This window comes from Gracilinanus agilis, chromosome 1, assembly GCF_016433145.1.
Source record: "Gracilinanus agilis isolate LMUSP501 chromosome 1, AgileGrace, whole genome shotgun sequence".
Lineage (NCBI taxonomy): Eukaryota > Metazoa > Chordata > Mammalia > Didelphimorphia > Didelphidae > Gracilinanus > Gracilinanus agilis.
The window spans coordinates 169,182,477-169,197,211 of NC_058130.1; the positions used below are offsets into that span (position 1 = coordinate 169,182,477).

Sequence of the window (14,735 nt, forward strand, 5' to 3'; positions counted from 1 at the left end):
ACCACAATTCTGTATGTCCTGGACAATACTCCATGGCTGTCCATGTTTGTAATGTGGAGGAAGAGAGGTGAAGAAGACCTCTGTCTTAGAAACAACTCTAAGGCAGAAGGGTAGGCAAGGGTTAGGCAATTGGGGTTAAGTGACTTGCCCAGAGTCACACAGCCAGGAAGTATCCGAGGCCAGATTTAAATTCAGGACCTCCTGTCTCCATGTCTGGCTCTCTATCCACTGAGCCACCCAGCAACCCCTTTGACTCTGATTTTTTTTTTAATCCTTATCTTCAGTCTTGGGATCAATACCATGAATTAATTCCAAGGCAGAAGAGCAGTAAGGGATAGGCAACTGGGGTTAAGTGACTTGCCCAGGGTCATACAACCAGGAAGTATCTGAGGCCAGATTTAAAATCTAGAACTTCCTGTCTCCAGGTCTGGCTCTCTATTCACTAAGCCACCCAGCTGCCCCTTTGATGCTGCCCCCTTTTAAAAAAAAAAAAAGTAAACCCTTAACCTTCTGTCTTAGAATCAATACAAAGTATTGGTTCTGAGGCAGAAGAGCAGTAAGGGCAAGATTCAGAAGATTTGTTCTCCCAGGGCTGTGGCAAAGCTTCTTTATCTAATAGTCAGATTTTACCTGTATTTGTAATCCAGAATCCAGCATCTAAATAAATGCATTCCAAGGAAAAGAAGCATACATCTCCATGTGGGGGAAAGAGAGGTTCGGCATGCCACAGACAATATTCTGTTGGGTTTATGAACCCATGGCTGTCCTTCCTGACCCAAAACAAATTGTCCAGCATATCAAGTTAAATGGTAATGCAATTCAGCCTGTTTCTAAAGCCAGTTTAATCAGGCTCCAGGCAGTCCTGGGCCGCGGTTGGGGAAAGCCATTCTGTATTGGAGCCAGCAAACTAGCTTAAACCTCTCCTTCCAAGTCGCAGCCTAGACCTCTCATATTGGGAATAGCAGCTCCCTTTCTATTCCTAAAACTATCATCCCTGGGAATAATCTAAGTGGCGTAGGTGAGGATGTGCTGGATTTGGAGCTGGGAAGAGCTGTGTTCAAATTTCACAGTAGCTGGCTGTCTGACTCTGGGTAAGAACCCAAACCTGTTTCCTTATCGGTAAATGGGGACAATGGTACTTGCTTCACAGGCGGACTGGGAGGCTCACTGTAAACTTTAAAGTGCTCTCTAAATGTTACCTTTTATTGCTAGTCTTCCACACGATACCTGGCTGAGGATTTTTTGGTAGCAGTTCAATCATTTTCAGACCTGTCTGATTCTTCATGACTCCATTTGGGGTTTTCTTGGCAAAGATACTGGAATCGTTTGCCATTTCCTTCTCCAGGACATTTTACAGATAAGGAAACTGAGGCAAAAAGGTGCTGTGACTTGCCCAGGATCAAACAGGTATGTGGGCAGACACTTCAAAATCTGAGGCAAAGATTTTCATTAAGTAACAACCAGCCACCAAGGCCTCTTTATCCACTCAAGGGAAGTACTTTAACTTGGATAAAGGTCTATTCTACTTCCATTTCAGTTCAATTCAAAGTGTTCTTCATGGAGGTCTCCAGTTTGGCAATTGGGAGGTGCAATGGATAGGTCCAAAAGACCTGAGTTCAAATCCAGCCTCAGACAATTACTAGCTATGTGATCCTGGGCAAGTCACTTTAACCTCTGTCTGCCTCCGTTCCCTCATCTGTAAAATGCGGATGATCATAATAGCACTACAACTCACAGGGTTGTTACAAGGATAAAATGGGATGCTTTAAAGAATGCTTGGCATCATTTAAAGAGCCACATAATTACTAGCTATTATGCTAGCAATTATTTTTTCATCAGGGTCCTGTGCTGGGCAACGTGAACCTGTGGAATTTGATGTTCACACTCTTGGCTTTCAAAATGGTTCAAAGTAGACTTCAGTTTACTGCCTTGGACTCCTCACGATATTGCCACTAAATGTCAGGGCAAGGAAGAGCCAAGCCCGTCCTGGTTCTTCAGTTTTGCCTAGTTAACTGTCTTTCGGCCCCTCCACCCAATCCTTCCCATCCATCCGTCCATCAGCACAGATTTATTAAGTTCCCACTCTGTGCCAGGCACAGCGCAGCAAAGCAAAATTAAAAAAAAAAATCCCATATGTATACAGATACATAGAATAAAATCAAAAGAAATGCAAAGGACTTTTTTTTCAATGTGCAGCAGTTTTTAATGTTCCAACTCAATCGCATCAATCCATCCAACAATCAGAAAAGACAGCTGTTTTTAAATACAAATTAAAATAATTGTGACTGCTGCTGAGAGACAGAAAAAAAAAGGAGGGAAGACCCTAGCCACTGGGGAAGGATCAGGAAAAGCTTTGTCCAGAAGGCACCACCCGCTGCCAGCCCCCCCAGAAAGCTCCCCCCAAGTCTCCCCGCTTCCCTCATTACTCAACAACCCCTTTGGTTCGTCCAAACAGCGTACTGCTACTCAGCCCTCCGCATGAGCGTGCTCCAGAGAGAAACCTGCATCAATGGCTGTAAGGAGTCCTGCAAGTGAGTACCTGGAAGAAGGGAGGATCAGGGAAGCACAACCTGGGAATGACTCCATTTCTGGGATGAGGAAGTGTCTTGCTTGGAAATTCCAGTCAATGAGCATTTATTATGCCCCTACTGGGTGCAAAGGATGGTTTGAGGATGGTTTATGAGATAATAATCCTGCCTTCATGGAGTTTAGAGTCTAGTAAAGGAAATCACACACTCATGAGTAATGACGAGACCCAATAACACGTAAGTGCAGAAGAGAGGCGTTATCAATATACTGTCTGAGACTGGGCTGGGGAGGAGGACTCGGGGAGGGAGAAATCCTACATTCACCAGCATCGTTGTCTCTTCCAGTGATACCCAGTATAAGATGACTATCTCCATGGCTGACTGGCCATCCGAGGCCTCTGAGGTAAAGGAATTAAAATTGTTAGGCCCTGCCTGCCCCCCTCTGACTTATAAGTGATAGAGATGCTCTTCAAGAAGGGTTTGAGTGGGATAGCTAGGTAGAGTAATGGTTAGAGTGCTCAGTGTGGAGTCAGGAAGACTTATCTTCCTGAGTTCAAATCTGGCCTCAGACATTTACTAGTTGTGTGACCCTGAGGCAGTCACTTAACCCTGTTTGCCTAAAAATTAAAATTTTTAAAAAGATAAAAGTTTTAAATAAAGTAATGAATGATAGGTCCTTATTTTTTTAAACCCTTACCTTCTGTTTTAGAATCAATACCGTGTATTGAATATAAATCAGAAGAAGAGTGGTAAGGGCTAGGCAATGGGGGTCAAGTGACTTGCCCAGGGTCACACAGCCAGGAAGAGTCTGAGACCAGATTTGAACCCAGGATCTCCCATCTCTGGGCCTGGCTCTCAATTCACTGAACCACCCAGCTGCCCCTGATAGGTCCTTCCTTTTGAGAAGCTGAGATCTGGCTTTTTTTTTTTAAGAGAAAAACCAAGAAGTCAAAGGCTTGAGGAGGAAGATCATTCTGTGTATGTTTCTCTCTTCCTCCCTCTCTCTTATTCTTTCTCTCTTTTGTTCTTTTTTCTTTCATTTTTTTCCTTTCTATATATTTTCTATATATATATTCACATACACAGTGGAAATTATTGAGATGTGTTGATACATCTGTCCTTCAATGGGTTGGACACCTTGCTTTCCTTAATCTCAGATAGGAAATAAGGAGGAATAGATAGATGGAGGCAAAAAAACTCATCATGACTTGATAGCAAGGTGATCTCTATATCATTTCTCTTGGTCAGCACACCCCTCATTAAAGTCCCCTAGACCTGAAATTAGAAGCAGCCAAATGGTTCAGTGGCTAGAGTACTGGGCCTGGAATTAGGAACACTTGAGTTCAAATCCAGCCTCAAACACTTACTACCTGTGTGACCCTGGGCCAGTCAAATAACCTCTGTTTTCTTAATCTGCTGGAAAAGGAAACGGCGAACCAAGAAATGGTTCACAGAATTATAAAGAGTCAGACATGCCTGAGTAAGAACACCCAAAATACCCCTTTCCTACCCATCTCTTACTTCCCTGATGTCCTTCAAGGCTCAATTCAAGACCCACCTACTCCAAAAGGCCTTTCCCAGTGACTCCCAGCTACTGCTGCCATATTATCTTTCATCTCCTCTATATATACCTTATATCTGTACTATTAATAACAAGCTGTCTCCCCCATTAAAATGTAAGCTTCTTAAGGACAGGAATTTTGTTTTTGTTTCTCATTGTATCCTCATGGCTTAGCATAGCTTTTGGCAAATAGTAAGCACATATTTAAGTGTCTGATTATTAAAAGACTTGTGTCAGGAGCAGCTAGGTGACTCTGTAGAGAGCCAGATCTGGAGATGGGAAATCCTGGGTTCAAATCTGTCCTCAGATACTTCCTAGCTGTGTGACCCTGGGCAAGTCACCTAATCCCAATTGCCTAACCCTTACTGCTCTTCTGCCTTAGAACCAATACCAAAATTGATTCTAAGACAGAAGGTAAGAGGAGAAAAGAAAAGAAGAGAAGAGAAAAAAGAAAGGAAAGGAAAGGAAAGGAAAGGAAAGGAAAGGAAAGGAAAGGAAAGGAAAGGAAAAGAGAAAGGAAAAGAAAAGAGAAAGGAAAAGAGAAAGGAAAAGAAAAGGGAACAGGTGGGGAGGGGAGGGGAGGGGAGAGGAGAGGAGAGGAGAGGAGAGGAAAGGAGAGAAGAGGAGAGGAAGAGGACAGGAAAGGACAGGAGAGGAAAAACTTGTACCTGTAATCCCTAGACACTATTGATATCTTGGAAGCATTTTGAGCTTGAGAGGAGACATGCTGTCTTTGGTTTCAGGACTGGATTTTCCATGTGTTGTCCTATGAACGTGACAAAACCACCAACCTGACCATCGATAGGTAAGTATTACCACTTTCAGGGAAGAATCCTAGGATCCTTGAGCCTTCTGTAGGAAGGATCTTCAAGATAAAATGGAACTTAAAGGCATCTGTCTAGAAATATCTCCCTCCTATCCTTTTTCCATTGCCTAAAATTCTTTTGATTAGAATGATTTTTTTGAGTTAAAGCAGTATCCTCAGGAAATTCCCTTTAAAACACACATGTACGAAGTAGAGGAATAGCACATCAGCAAGGGTTAGATCATCACAGTAGCTAGGATTTTACCTTGGATGGAGTTTTGAGTGCGGTGGGGTGGCATGGAACAGCTAAAGATAACAAGTGGGCAGGCCCAAGTGGAAGTCCATAGACCTCTCAGAGGCAGCCTAAGAACACTGGTTGTCCAGAAAGGGCTCAACACAATAAGTAGCTGATGAGGAAGCAACCAAGATTAATTTGGTCAGAGGCCAAAAATCAGTCTTCAGAGGAGCTTTAGAGAACAGCCTCCTTTTTAGACACTGATCATTGCAGGATCTTCTGTAGAACTTCAGCTTAGTCAAAAAATCAAGAACGGAATCTGGACCCATCCAAAGAACCCCCATGGGCCTCTGTGTCCTGTGGCATAAGCAAGGAAAAAGAGTTCTGTAGCTTAAATCACCTTCAGGTGGCTGTCAATATTTCTGCCACTGCAACTATTCCACACCAATAGGAGGGATGTCTGGTTAGGACCATCACTCCTTGTCCCAAGGTTGTGAAGAGGCTGTTCCCTATCCCTGTCTCTGGATTAGGATAAGACCACAATCACTATTTCCTATCCCAGAAAAGAGCTAGGATAGAAGTTGAAACCAAACCCTAGAATCTGTAGCTGATTCGATGAAGCTGGTTCAAGCTTGATTTCTCCTCCATCACAACTTCATGAATTCCAAAGGGGGAGGGGAAGACAACTTTGGACTCTAGGGAGGTCAAAACAGAGGCTGGGCAAGTGGTTGACAACCAGGAAGTAATATCAATAAGAGGAGACTTATGAAATCAGGGCAGGGAAGAAGAGCACATGATGCCTAGGGCTTCAGGGATGGGGAGAGACAATAAGCTGGTGGCCCTCAGTGGGCACAACATCACGCCTCCCCCTTAGGAACAGAGTATGCTGCGAGGACCCACCACAGCAGTGAAGGGACAACTTCAGTATCTTTCCTTCTTTTCAGCCCCTTCCCTCATCCTTCTATCCAGGACTTGACTAGCGACACCTTATCTAAAAGGAAAAGTCTTTCTTCCCAGCTTCGTCTCTCACCGAGCCCCTGGCCTCAGACTACCTAATAGTCACAATCACTCTTTTATCCACAGGAAAGGGATTGTCAAACTCAACATTTACTTCCAAGAATTCAACTACCGGACATTTGCTGAGTCAGCAACAAACAATGTGAGTTGTAAAACCCCAAGACCCTCTAGCATCAGATTTCTTGATTCTGGGTGAGTCAGAGACCCTGGAGCCCTGAAGGGACATAATCAGGGACACCCCTTCCACCTGCCTCACCAAGTATGGCCAGACCATTGGAGTTGGGATCATATAGTCATAGGTATCAATTGGAAATGGACTTTGGAAGCCAACCTAGTCCTATCCCTTCATTTTACAGATGGGGAAACCAAGTCCCAGAGCAGTTAAGTGACTTGAGTAAGGTAAAACTAGAATTCAGACTTAGATATTTTGTCTCTAAAGTCAAAGCTCTTTTCACTACATCAGACATTGACCCAGATTTTAAGTTTGTAAGGAAAAGAAAAGCCTAAAAAGGGACAAGAATATATTCTGGAAATCACCTGTAAATCATTTCCTGTGCCAGATCAGCCCATTTAGCAGTCTTGGTCCCAAAGCCTAGAGACTTTTTTTCAGATTCTCTCTAATAACCCACAGAACATCCTGCTCTAAGACCCTGCCCTGTCCAGCAGAAGTTGTGGGGTGGAGAGACACCATTATGGTTTGGGAATGATCCAAAGGTCTCCTTAGGTTCTGGTGGGATTCTATGGGAGCTTTTAACCTCAGACTGCATCTTCTCCTCCAGATGGTGTGGTTACTCTCCAATCTGGGTGGCCAGTTTGGGTTCTGGATGGGCGGCTCAGTACTGTGCATCATCGAGTTTGGTGAGATCATCATCGACTGTGTTTGGATCACCATTATCAAGCTGGTGGCTTGGGTCAAAGGTCTGAAGCAGCGGCGGGCCCAGGCCCGCTATGATGGCCCGCCGCCCACAGTGGCTGAGCTAGTGGAGGCACACACCAACTTTGGCTTCCAGCCTGACACCGAAAATGTCACCAACCCACATGGGCCCAAGAACTACCCAGAGGAGCAGGGCCCACCCATCCCAGGCACCCCACCTCCCAACTATGACTCCTTGCGCCTACAACCCCTCGATGTCATTGAGTCAGATAATGAGGGAGATGCCATCTAACCTCTCAGCCTTGTCTCACAACATCCTGTGGGATGGAAAAGGAAGGGACAGAAAAAGAAGAAAACAGCTTCAATGTTCCACTTGGTACCTGCTCATTCTGCCTGCAGTGTCCACTTTGGTTGGACAGAAGAACAGGCCAATAGTCATTCCCTGAATGTCTTTATCCTGCTCCAGAGCCTAGATTTTACCAACTCCTTCATTTGCAAAAAGCCTTCAGTTCCTTCTTCCCTCGTCTCACTTCTCTTGGTACCTACACAAGGTTGAAATCCATGTTGGTCTGTGGGAATGTGAGAAAGTGATCATTTTATAGGAGCCTCCTAACTTCTGGAGGAATAGCACTTGGCTTTGAGGGCTCAAGGAATTGATGGGATCAGATCCTAGGTTTAAAACTAGAAGGATCCTTAGAGGCTACCTAGTCCAAACATTTCATCTTACAGATGAGGAAACTGAGACCCAAGGTAGTTAAGTAATACCTGAGGTCACAGAGGAAATAAGTGGTAGAGCTGTAATTTGAACCTGGGTCCTCTTGATACATTTGTTCTTTCTATAGCCATAATCATAATCAGATCCTGATATTCAGTTCACAGGAAGAGCAAAGTAATTAGGGCCCTAATTCTATGCTTTGGTATATTCTCATAGTGTCCTACCTTGTCAAACAGCCCTGGCCAGTGAGCCATCCTGTCGTAAGAGATTCATTCCCTGGATTAGAAGTACCCAGGCCAATGGGTTTCAAATCTGGCCTCAAATACTCCCTAACTGGGTGACCCTGGGCAAGTCACTTAACCCCTATTGCCTAGCCCTTACTGCTCTTCTGCATTTGGAACCAATACCGGTGTATTGATTCTAAGACAGAAGGGAAGGGTTTTTAAAAAGCCAGGGAGGCAAGCCCTAGAAGACCCTATTCTCAGATGCCCTTTTCTACCTCCCAGGTTGTCATGTGCCCACATGAAGACAGGACTTCTGTTCTTATTCAGTAAGTGAAAAGAGAAGCTATAAGAGTGATCCCATCATTCTTTGTGCTCTGTCTCATCTGAGCACCTCTGCCCAAGCACCCAGAGGCAGTTTCTCTCCCATAGTCAATGATTTGTCAGTCTAGAGTCTGGATAAAGACAGATCTAGAAGTTGTATGTGTGACAGTTTGCTTATTCAGAATTTAAAAAGTGATGATTTTTTTTCCATTTCTAAAGTGATTGGCAGCTTAGTGGGTGTGTTCACGGGCTTTCAAGGGCCCCAATGTGGAGAATTTAGGGTGAGTGGACACACGCAGGATTTGCAAGAAGAGTGGAGTTCATGCTTAACAGAGCTGAGAATGTCTCTCAGTCTCTCTCTCTCTCTCTCTCTCTCTCTCTCTCTCTCTCTCTCTCTCTCTCTCTCCCAAAAAAGATCAGCACCTGCTCTGCAATTTGCAATTTAGAATCTTAGAGTTGCCTGGGGCACTGGGAAGTTGGGTGACTTGACCAGGGTTAGAGTCACTGGTAGCACTTGAACCCAGGTCTATCAGACAATAAAGCAAACTTTGAACCTATTACAACACAGTGCCTTTCTCTGTTTTCTAATGGGGTGGTGGTGAGGGAGGAGAACCAACTCTCACTTTGTCCTGTGCCCTTGCCAGTGATCCCTGACAACCCACTCTCAGAGAATTTCCCTGGGCAGTACCTTGTATGGAGAAGGGTTAGGGTACTTCCTGGGCTGCTTCCTCCCAATAACCTGACCCTTTCTAGCCTGACCCTCTCTCTCAACACATTTCCCTAATAGATCCCTGGGCAGGAAGAAAAGAGGCTTAAGCTTCAGCTTTCCTAGATGGGCTCCACTTTATAGCATTTGCTTTCCTGCCAGTACATGCCAGTTAATCTGTCCTGGAAGCAAACACACATCTCCCATAAAGCGCCAAGCTGGAGGGGTGCGTCTATAACTCCCTGTCCCCTCCATCATCACCCATGCAAACACCAGCTGGCATGACCCAAATGGATTGGCTGAAACCAAGCAATAAAGAAAGAGGAGCTTCAGGTGGAAAAGGCCAACTGCAGGCTATTCTTCCCAGGGTAGTCCAGAAGATGCCTCCTGAGCCTTGAGCTCCTCCCAGCCCCATAGGCGAATTGATTTCCAAACTCCCTTGCACTTTCCTCAGAGAACTAACTAAGAAGGAACCATCAGAACTTAGTCCTAGGGCAGAAAAAATTAGAGAATGTGTATATTTCAAATATTTCCAACGTATATTTCTCTCCCTTTTCACAACCATCAGAGAGTTCATGCCATGCCAAAATCTTCTCTGCTTCCCCCCCAATAGAAATCTCTTAGTGTTTCAGGGAGCACTTATTCCTCTAGCAGCCTCATCCTTGGTCCTGACCACACTGCCAGAAACAACATTATCCATTTCCCTCTCCTAACAAAAACCAGTCCTTCCATAGCATAGGAAACTTTCCTCTAGCACAAGCTTCCTTCCCCAACCCCTGCCTTGAACCCCAAGTAAGCCTTCCCATCCTTTTGCCCCAGGTTCAAAAATTACTAGTTAGAATTCTTCTTTTCCTCTCTTCCCTCCCAAGCTCAGAGTTAAAGAAGTTCTAGTAAGGCAGTTGGGTAACAAAAAGGACCAGCTGACTTTGTACACCTACAAGAAAATTCTCTTCCCTGGCTGAAGAGCTCTAACATACTGACCCCTCACCAGCCAGACATCTATCAAAGTTGTGTCATTCATCACCATCACTACCCCCACTCTCTTGTGTTGGCATAGAATATTCTACTTTCCAAGCATTATTGTATCTGGCATCTCACTTTGTCATCACAACATTGTTAAGCAGGGATGGGATCATTATCCCATTCACAGAAAAGAGGCCCTAAAATCACACATTAGTGACAGGAGTCAGGTCTAGAACCCACGTCCCCCAAGTGCAAGAATGTGGATGGCTTGGGGCAAACCCACCTCATTGTTTTTAGTGCAGTGATTCCCAAAGTGGGTGCCACCGCCCCCACTGGTGGATGCTACAGCAGTCCAGGGGAATGGTGATGGCCACATTTTTTTCGTATTACATTCTATTCTGAGTTCAACAAATAATTTCATAATTTCCGGGCTGGGGCTAAGTAATATTCTTTCTGGAAAGGGGGCAGTAGGCCAAAAAAGTTTGGGAACCACTGGTTTAGTGGATTGGCTGAAACCAAGCAATAAAGAAAGAGTAGCTCCAGGTGGAAAAGGCCGCTAATGGTGAATCAGTGCCATCACTGAATGTGAAGACTAGAACATTGTCCTAATTGCTACCTAAACAGAAGAGACTTGCCTCATTACCAGTGGAAATGAGATATTAAGTGATGAAGTTGTCTTTGTCACACTGATCTTAGTCTAACAAACAGTCTTGTCCAGAGATAAGGGTCTGGAGATGTGATGTTGGGTAGAGGGGTGGGCGGGAATCTCTGATAGAGAGTTGGGGCTCTCTAGCTGATGACTCCAGTGAGAAAGAGTTGTAGAAAAAAAGAATGAGTTAAGAAAGAAGAAAGATCCCAGCATGAGAGGGAAAGGGAAGGTAGTGAAGGAGCTGTATGTACATGGCTACAGGCCATGATTAAAACATTAAAAGCAGGGACAGGAGAAAGGAGAAGAGAAAAGAGAAATCTTGGTATGGATGAATCCAAGATGGGATCACCAAGAAGGAAGATGTAGCTCAAGGAACCTAAGAAAAGAATATTCTGAGTAATGGCTAGCCAAGGTTCACAGGCCATTGGTTTAGGAATGAAAGGACTCTTTTTACCCACTAGAGTCACCAGCCAGGTTGTTGGGTCCACTGGCTCCAGAGTATTTTGACTTGAGGCCACAGGACTTGAGGCTGGTTCAGAAAGAAAGGGCTCTAACAATCTAAGAATCAACGTTGCTGAGAACGCAACCTGAGTCCTGGAAGCAGAAGTAGGATAAACTATCAGGCATGAACAGTAAGGCCCAAGTGTCAGGCCAGTAGAGCAGCCTGTGGAGAAAAGAGCAATGGAAACCACAGAGAGATTAATGCTTTAAAAATGACTTAAAGCCAAGTGAGAGGCAAGCCTGAGAGTATGAAGCGCTATTTCACTAAAGCTGTATATATAATCTGTTCCTTGAGATTCTCTCTCCCTGTAATAAAGAGATTTGCACATTACCATGCTTGACTGGGTTCTGTACTTCAAGAGTACAGGGGACACTGCACGGTGGACAGGAAGACACTCCCCAGGGAAAGAGAAGAGGCCACACAGCCCTCGGAAGAGGAATGCCCTTCCCCACTGATCTCAGATGAAACCCAGCTGGCTCTTTAAAGGTTGCTCCAATTGTTACAAGTCTTTTTTTTTCCTTATACCTAACCTAAATCTGCTTCTGTAGCTTCTGAACATTGCCCCCAGTTAAGCCCTCTTTGGGGGAGGGGGGGGGGTTAGTCTTTTCTACATGATTGCCTATTAACTAGCTGACTGGAATGTCCTGGCTCTGACAAGTTATGAGCTGGGCAACCATGAACAGATCACTTAAGCACTCTGCTTCCATTTCTTCATATGTGAAATGGTGATAATACTTGCCCTATGCCATATGAGAATATTGGGCAAGGGGGCAGCGGTTCATTGAATTGAGAGCCTGGCTTAGAGATGGGAGGTCCTGGGTTCAAATTTGACCTCAGATACTTCCTAGCTGCTTAGCCCTGGGCAAGTAACTTAAACCTCATTTTTTTTAAACCCTTACCTTCTACCTTAGAATCAATACTGTGTATTGGTTCTAAGGCAGAAGAGGGTAGGCTAGGTTCTAAGTTTTAGGTTCTAAGGCTAGGTAATGGGGATTAAGTGGCTTACCCAGGGTCACACAGCTAGGAAATGTCTGAAACCAGATATGAATCCAGGACCTCCCATCTCTGGACTTGACTCTCAATCCACTGAGCCACCTAGATACGCCAACTTAAACCTCATTGCCTAGCCCTTACCACTCTTCTGCCTTGGAACCAACACATAGTATTGATTCCAAGATGGAAGGTAAGGGTTAAAAAGAAAAGAATATTATGCATATTCATTTTGTAGTAGCCATCTAGGTCCCCAAAATTCCTCCCAGCTCCCTGAGAAGAAATAGGAAGTTCCCTTCTCCCTAGAGATTATTCCTCTCTTGAATTTTTGGCTGTTCCTGCCTAGAAATTATAAGTAACCCTCCTTTTCCCAGCCAGAAGACTCTGTGGCTATAACCTTTGTAAGTCATGCCCACACATGGCCCTTTTTTTCACATGGGACAAGCCAAGTGGAAAAAGAGTACCTGTTGTCCAAACTATGAGTTACAATTTGGTAGTTGGTCCAAATTTGCACAAAGTCTGTTACCTAACTGGTTGGTCTGTGAGTTCAGTTTCATATTCTATAAATGCTATGATATGTTTTTTCCTATATTTTTTCTTTGTTTCAAATGGAAGCCATAGAGGAGGAGGGGTATAGGCCTGTGACTAGATTAGCAACTCATCTGTCTTGGATAGTTACTAGAGTACTCTGGGGGCACAGTGAATGGAGTGTAGGGCTTGGAATTAGGAAGACTCCTCTTCTGGAATTCAAATCTAGCCTCACACACTTCCTAGCCGAGTGACCCTGGGCAAGTCATTTAATACTGTTTGCCTCAGCTTTATCAGCTGCAAAATGAGCTGGAGAAGGAAATGGCAGGCCATTCCCAAATTTTTGCCAAGAAAACCCCAAATGGTGTCACACAAGTTGGAAACAAGTGGCCAACAACAAGAGTACACTGACAGGTTCTAAGGATTGGCCATAGTCACCTCCCCAGTATGTCAGAGGTAACTCAGTTCTGCCTAACTCCAGAGCCACACCAGTCTAACTCAGCTAACATTTATATAGTGACTTAGAGCTTGCAAAGCAATTTAATGAACTCTTTTGGGCAATACAACTAATCTGTGAGGTAAGCATTTCAGGGATCATTATCTCCATTTTACAAGGAAGAGAAGTAAAGCCGAAGGTGATAAAAATCACTTGCCAATGTTACCTCACTAGTGTCAAAAGTAGGATTTGAACCCAGGTCTTTCTGCCTCCAAGTCCAGTATTATTACCCATTAATCCCTATTGCTTCTCTATTATAAAAGAGTATACAAAACAGATATAATAAAATAATAGAAAATATAACACAAAGCAGATATACATTACACGTACCCTTAACATATATGCAAGACAAAATTATTTCCCTTTCCCCAAACTAAACTTCTACAAGCAGCTTTTTACAACAATAATAAAACATTTCTTAAATGATGCAACTTATAAGAACCAAATATGCTTCCCTGTTAATGGTGTTTCTGGGAAGAAGCCAAGTTGAGCAAGGGAGAAGGAGTGTGAGCAGCAGCAGGAAGGTTAAAGAGAGGAGAAGATGAGGGTCATACTGTTCACAAACCAAACAAACTTCCGCTTCAGATGGGGATCATAAAGAAGGAAAAGGGAAGATTTAGGGATGCAGGTCTGGGTGAAGCATGAAATGAAAGCAAATCGCTTCCGTGATATGTCACTAGGATTAATCACAATTTTTCTCTTTTATTCTCTCCTTTGGAAAAAGAGAAGTATGTGGAAAAGATAAGGAAAAGCAGAAGAAAATGTGATGAAAGAAAATAATTAATAATCAGAGCCATGAACATGAAAGGGTTGAACTCACATATAAAACTGAAAAGGAGAGTAAAATGGATTAAAAAACAGAATCCAACAATAGGTGGTTTACAAGAAACATACTTTAAATGTAAAAATTCACCCAGAATTAAAATAAGAGGCTGAGCAGAATTTATTATGCTGTAAGTGAACTCAAAAAAGCAGTGATAGCAATCATGACCTCAGACAAGGTCACTAAAAAACAGATGAGATTAAAGGAGATAAACAGAAATTTTAAAATATCCTTGGGGCAGCTAAGTGGCTCAGTGGATACAGAGCAAGGCCTGGAGAGGACCAGATACTTCCTAACTATCTGACCTTGGACAAATGTAGTATACAGAATTGGGGGATATAGTTTTTTCTAGCTTTGGCTGAGTTCCAAAAAGCTGTTAGAGGTTTTAGAATCTTGAGGAGAGGGAGTTGACTGGATCTTCCGTGGAGGGAGGAAGTCAATGATCGAGCTCTTAGATTATCTAGCTTCAATATTGAAATTTAGCCTAGCATTGATATTTTACTTAAGAAATTATTAATTTAGATATTTTATATCTTCCTTTCCTATTACCACCCTGCCTTCCCTCCCTTACCTTAGTGGCTGTGGAGTTTATAAGGAGAGAAATTAAAGAGGAGTTAAATCTGTGAAGAGTTATCTAATTGACAGCATTATTTATAATTTAATCAAATCATCATTTATTTTCTTTAGATAGATTTTGTAAAACTGAGTAAGGCAGGTCCTTACTCAGATTCCATCTTTACTTCCCTTCCCCCACCTGAGGTTCCTGAGATAACTGATAGGGCTTTCCTTGAATCCACC

At 43.6% G+C, this 14,735-nt stretch overlaps 1 protein-coding gene across 1 annotated transcript in view; it reads left to right on the plus strand.

The window, feature by feature from the left end:
• The window catches only part of SCNN1B (sodium channel epithelial 1 subunit beta), a 37,263-nt gene extending 29,153 nt beyond the window's left edge, over positions 1–8,110 (plus strand). Inside the window, exons 8-12 of the mRNA XM_044657296.1 lie at positions 2,456–2,531; positions 2,874–2,931; positions 4,833–4,894; positions 6,213–6,288; positions 6,926–8,110. Of these exons, the coding sequence (XP_044513231.1) occupies positions 2,456–2,531; positions 2,874–2,931; positions 4,833–4,894; positions 6,213–6,288; positions 6,926–7,312 (659 nt within the window). The 3' untranslated portion in view covers positions 7,313–8,110. The remainder of the gene's footprint in view (positions 1–2,455; positions 2,532–2,873; positions 2,932–4,832; positions 4,895–6,212; positions 6,289–6,925) is intronic.
• Positions 8,111–14,735: the final 6,625 nt, after the last annotated feature.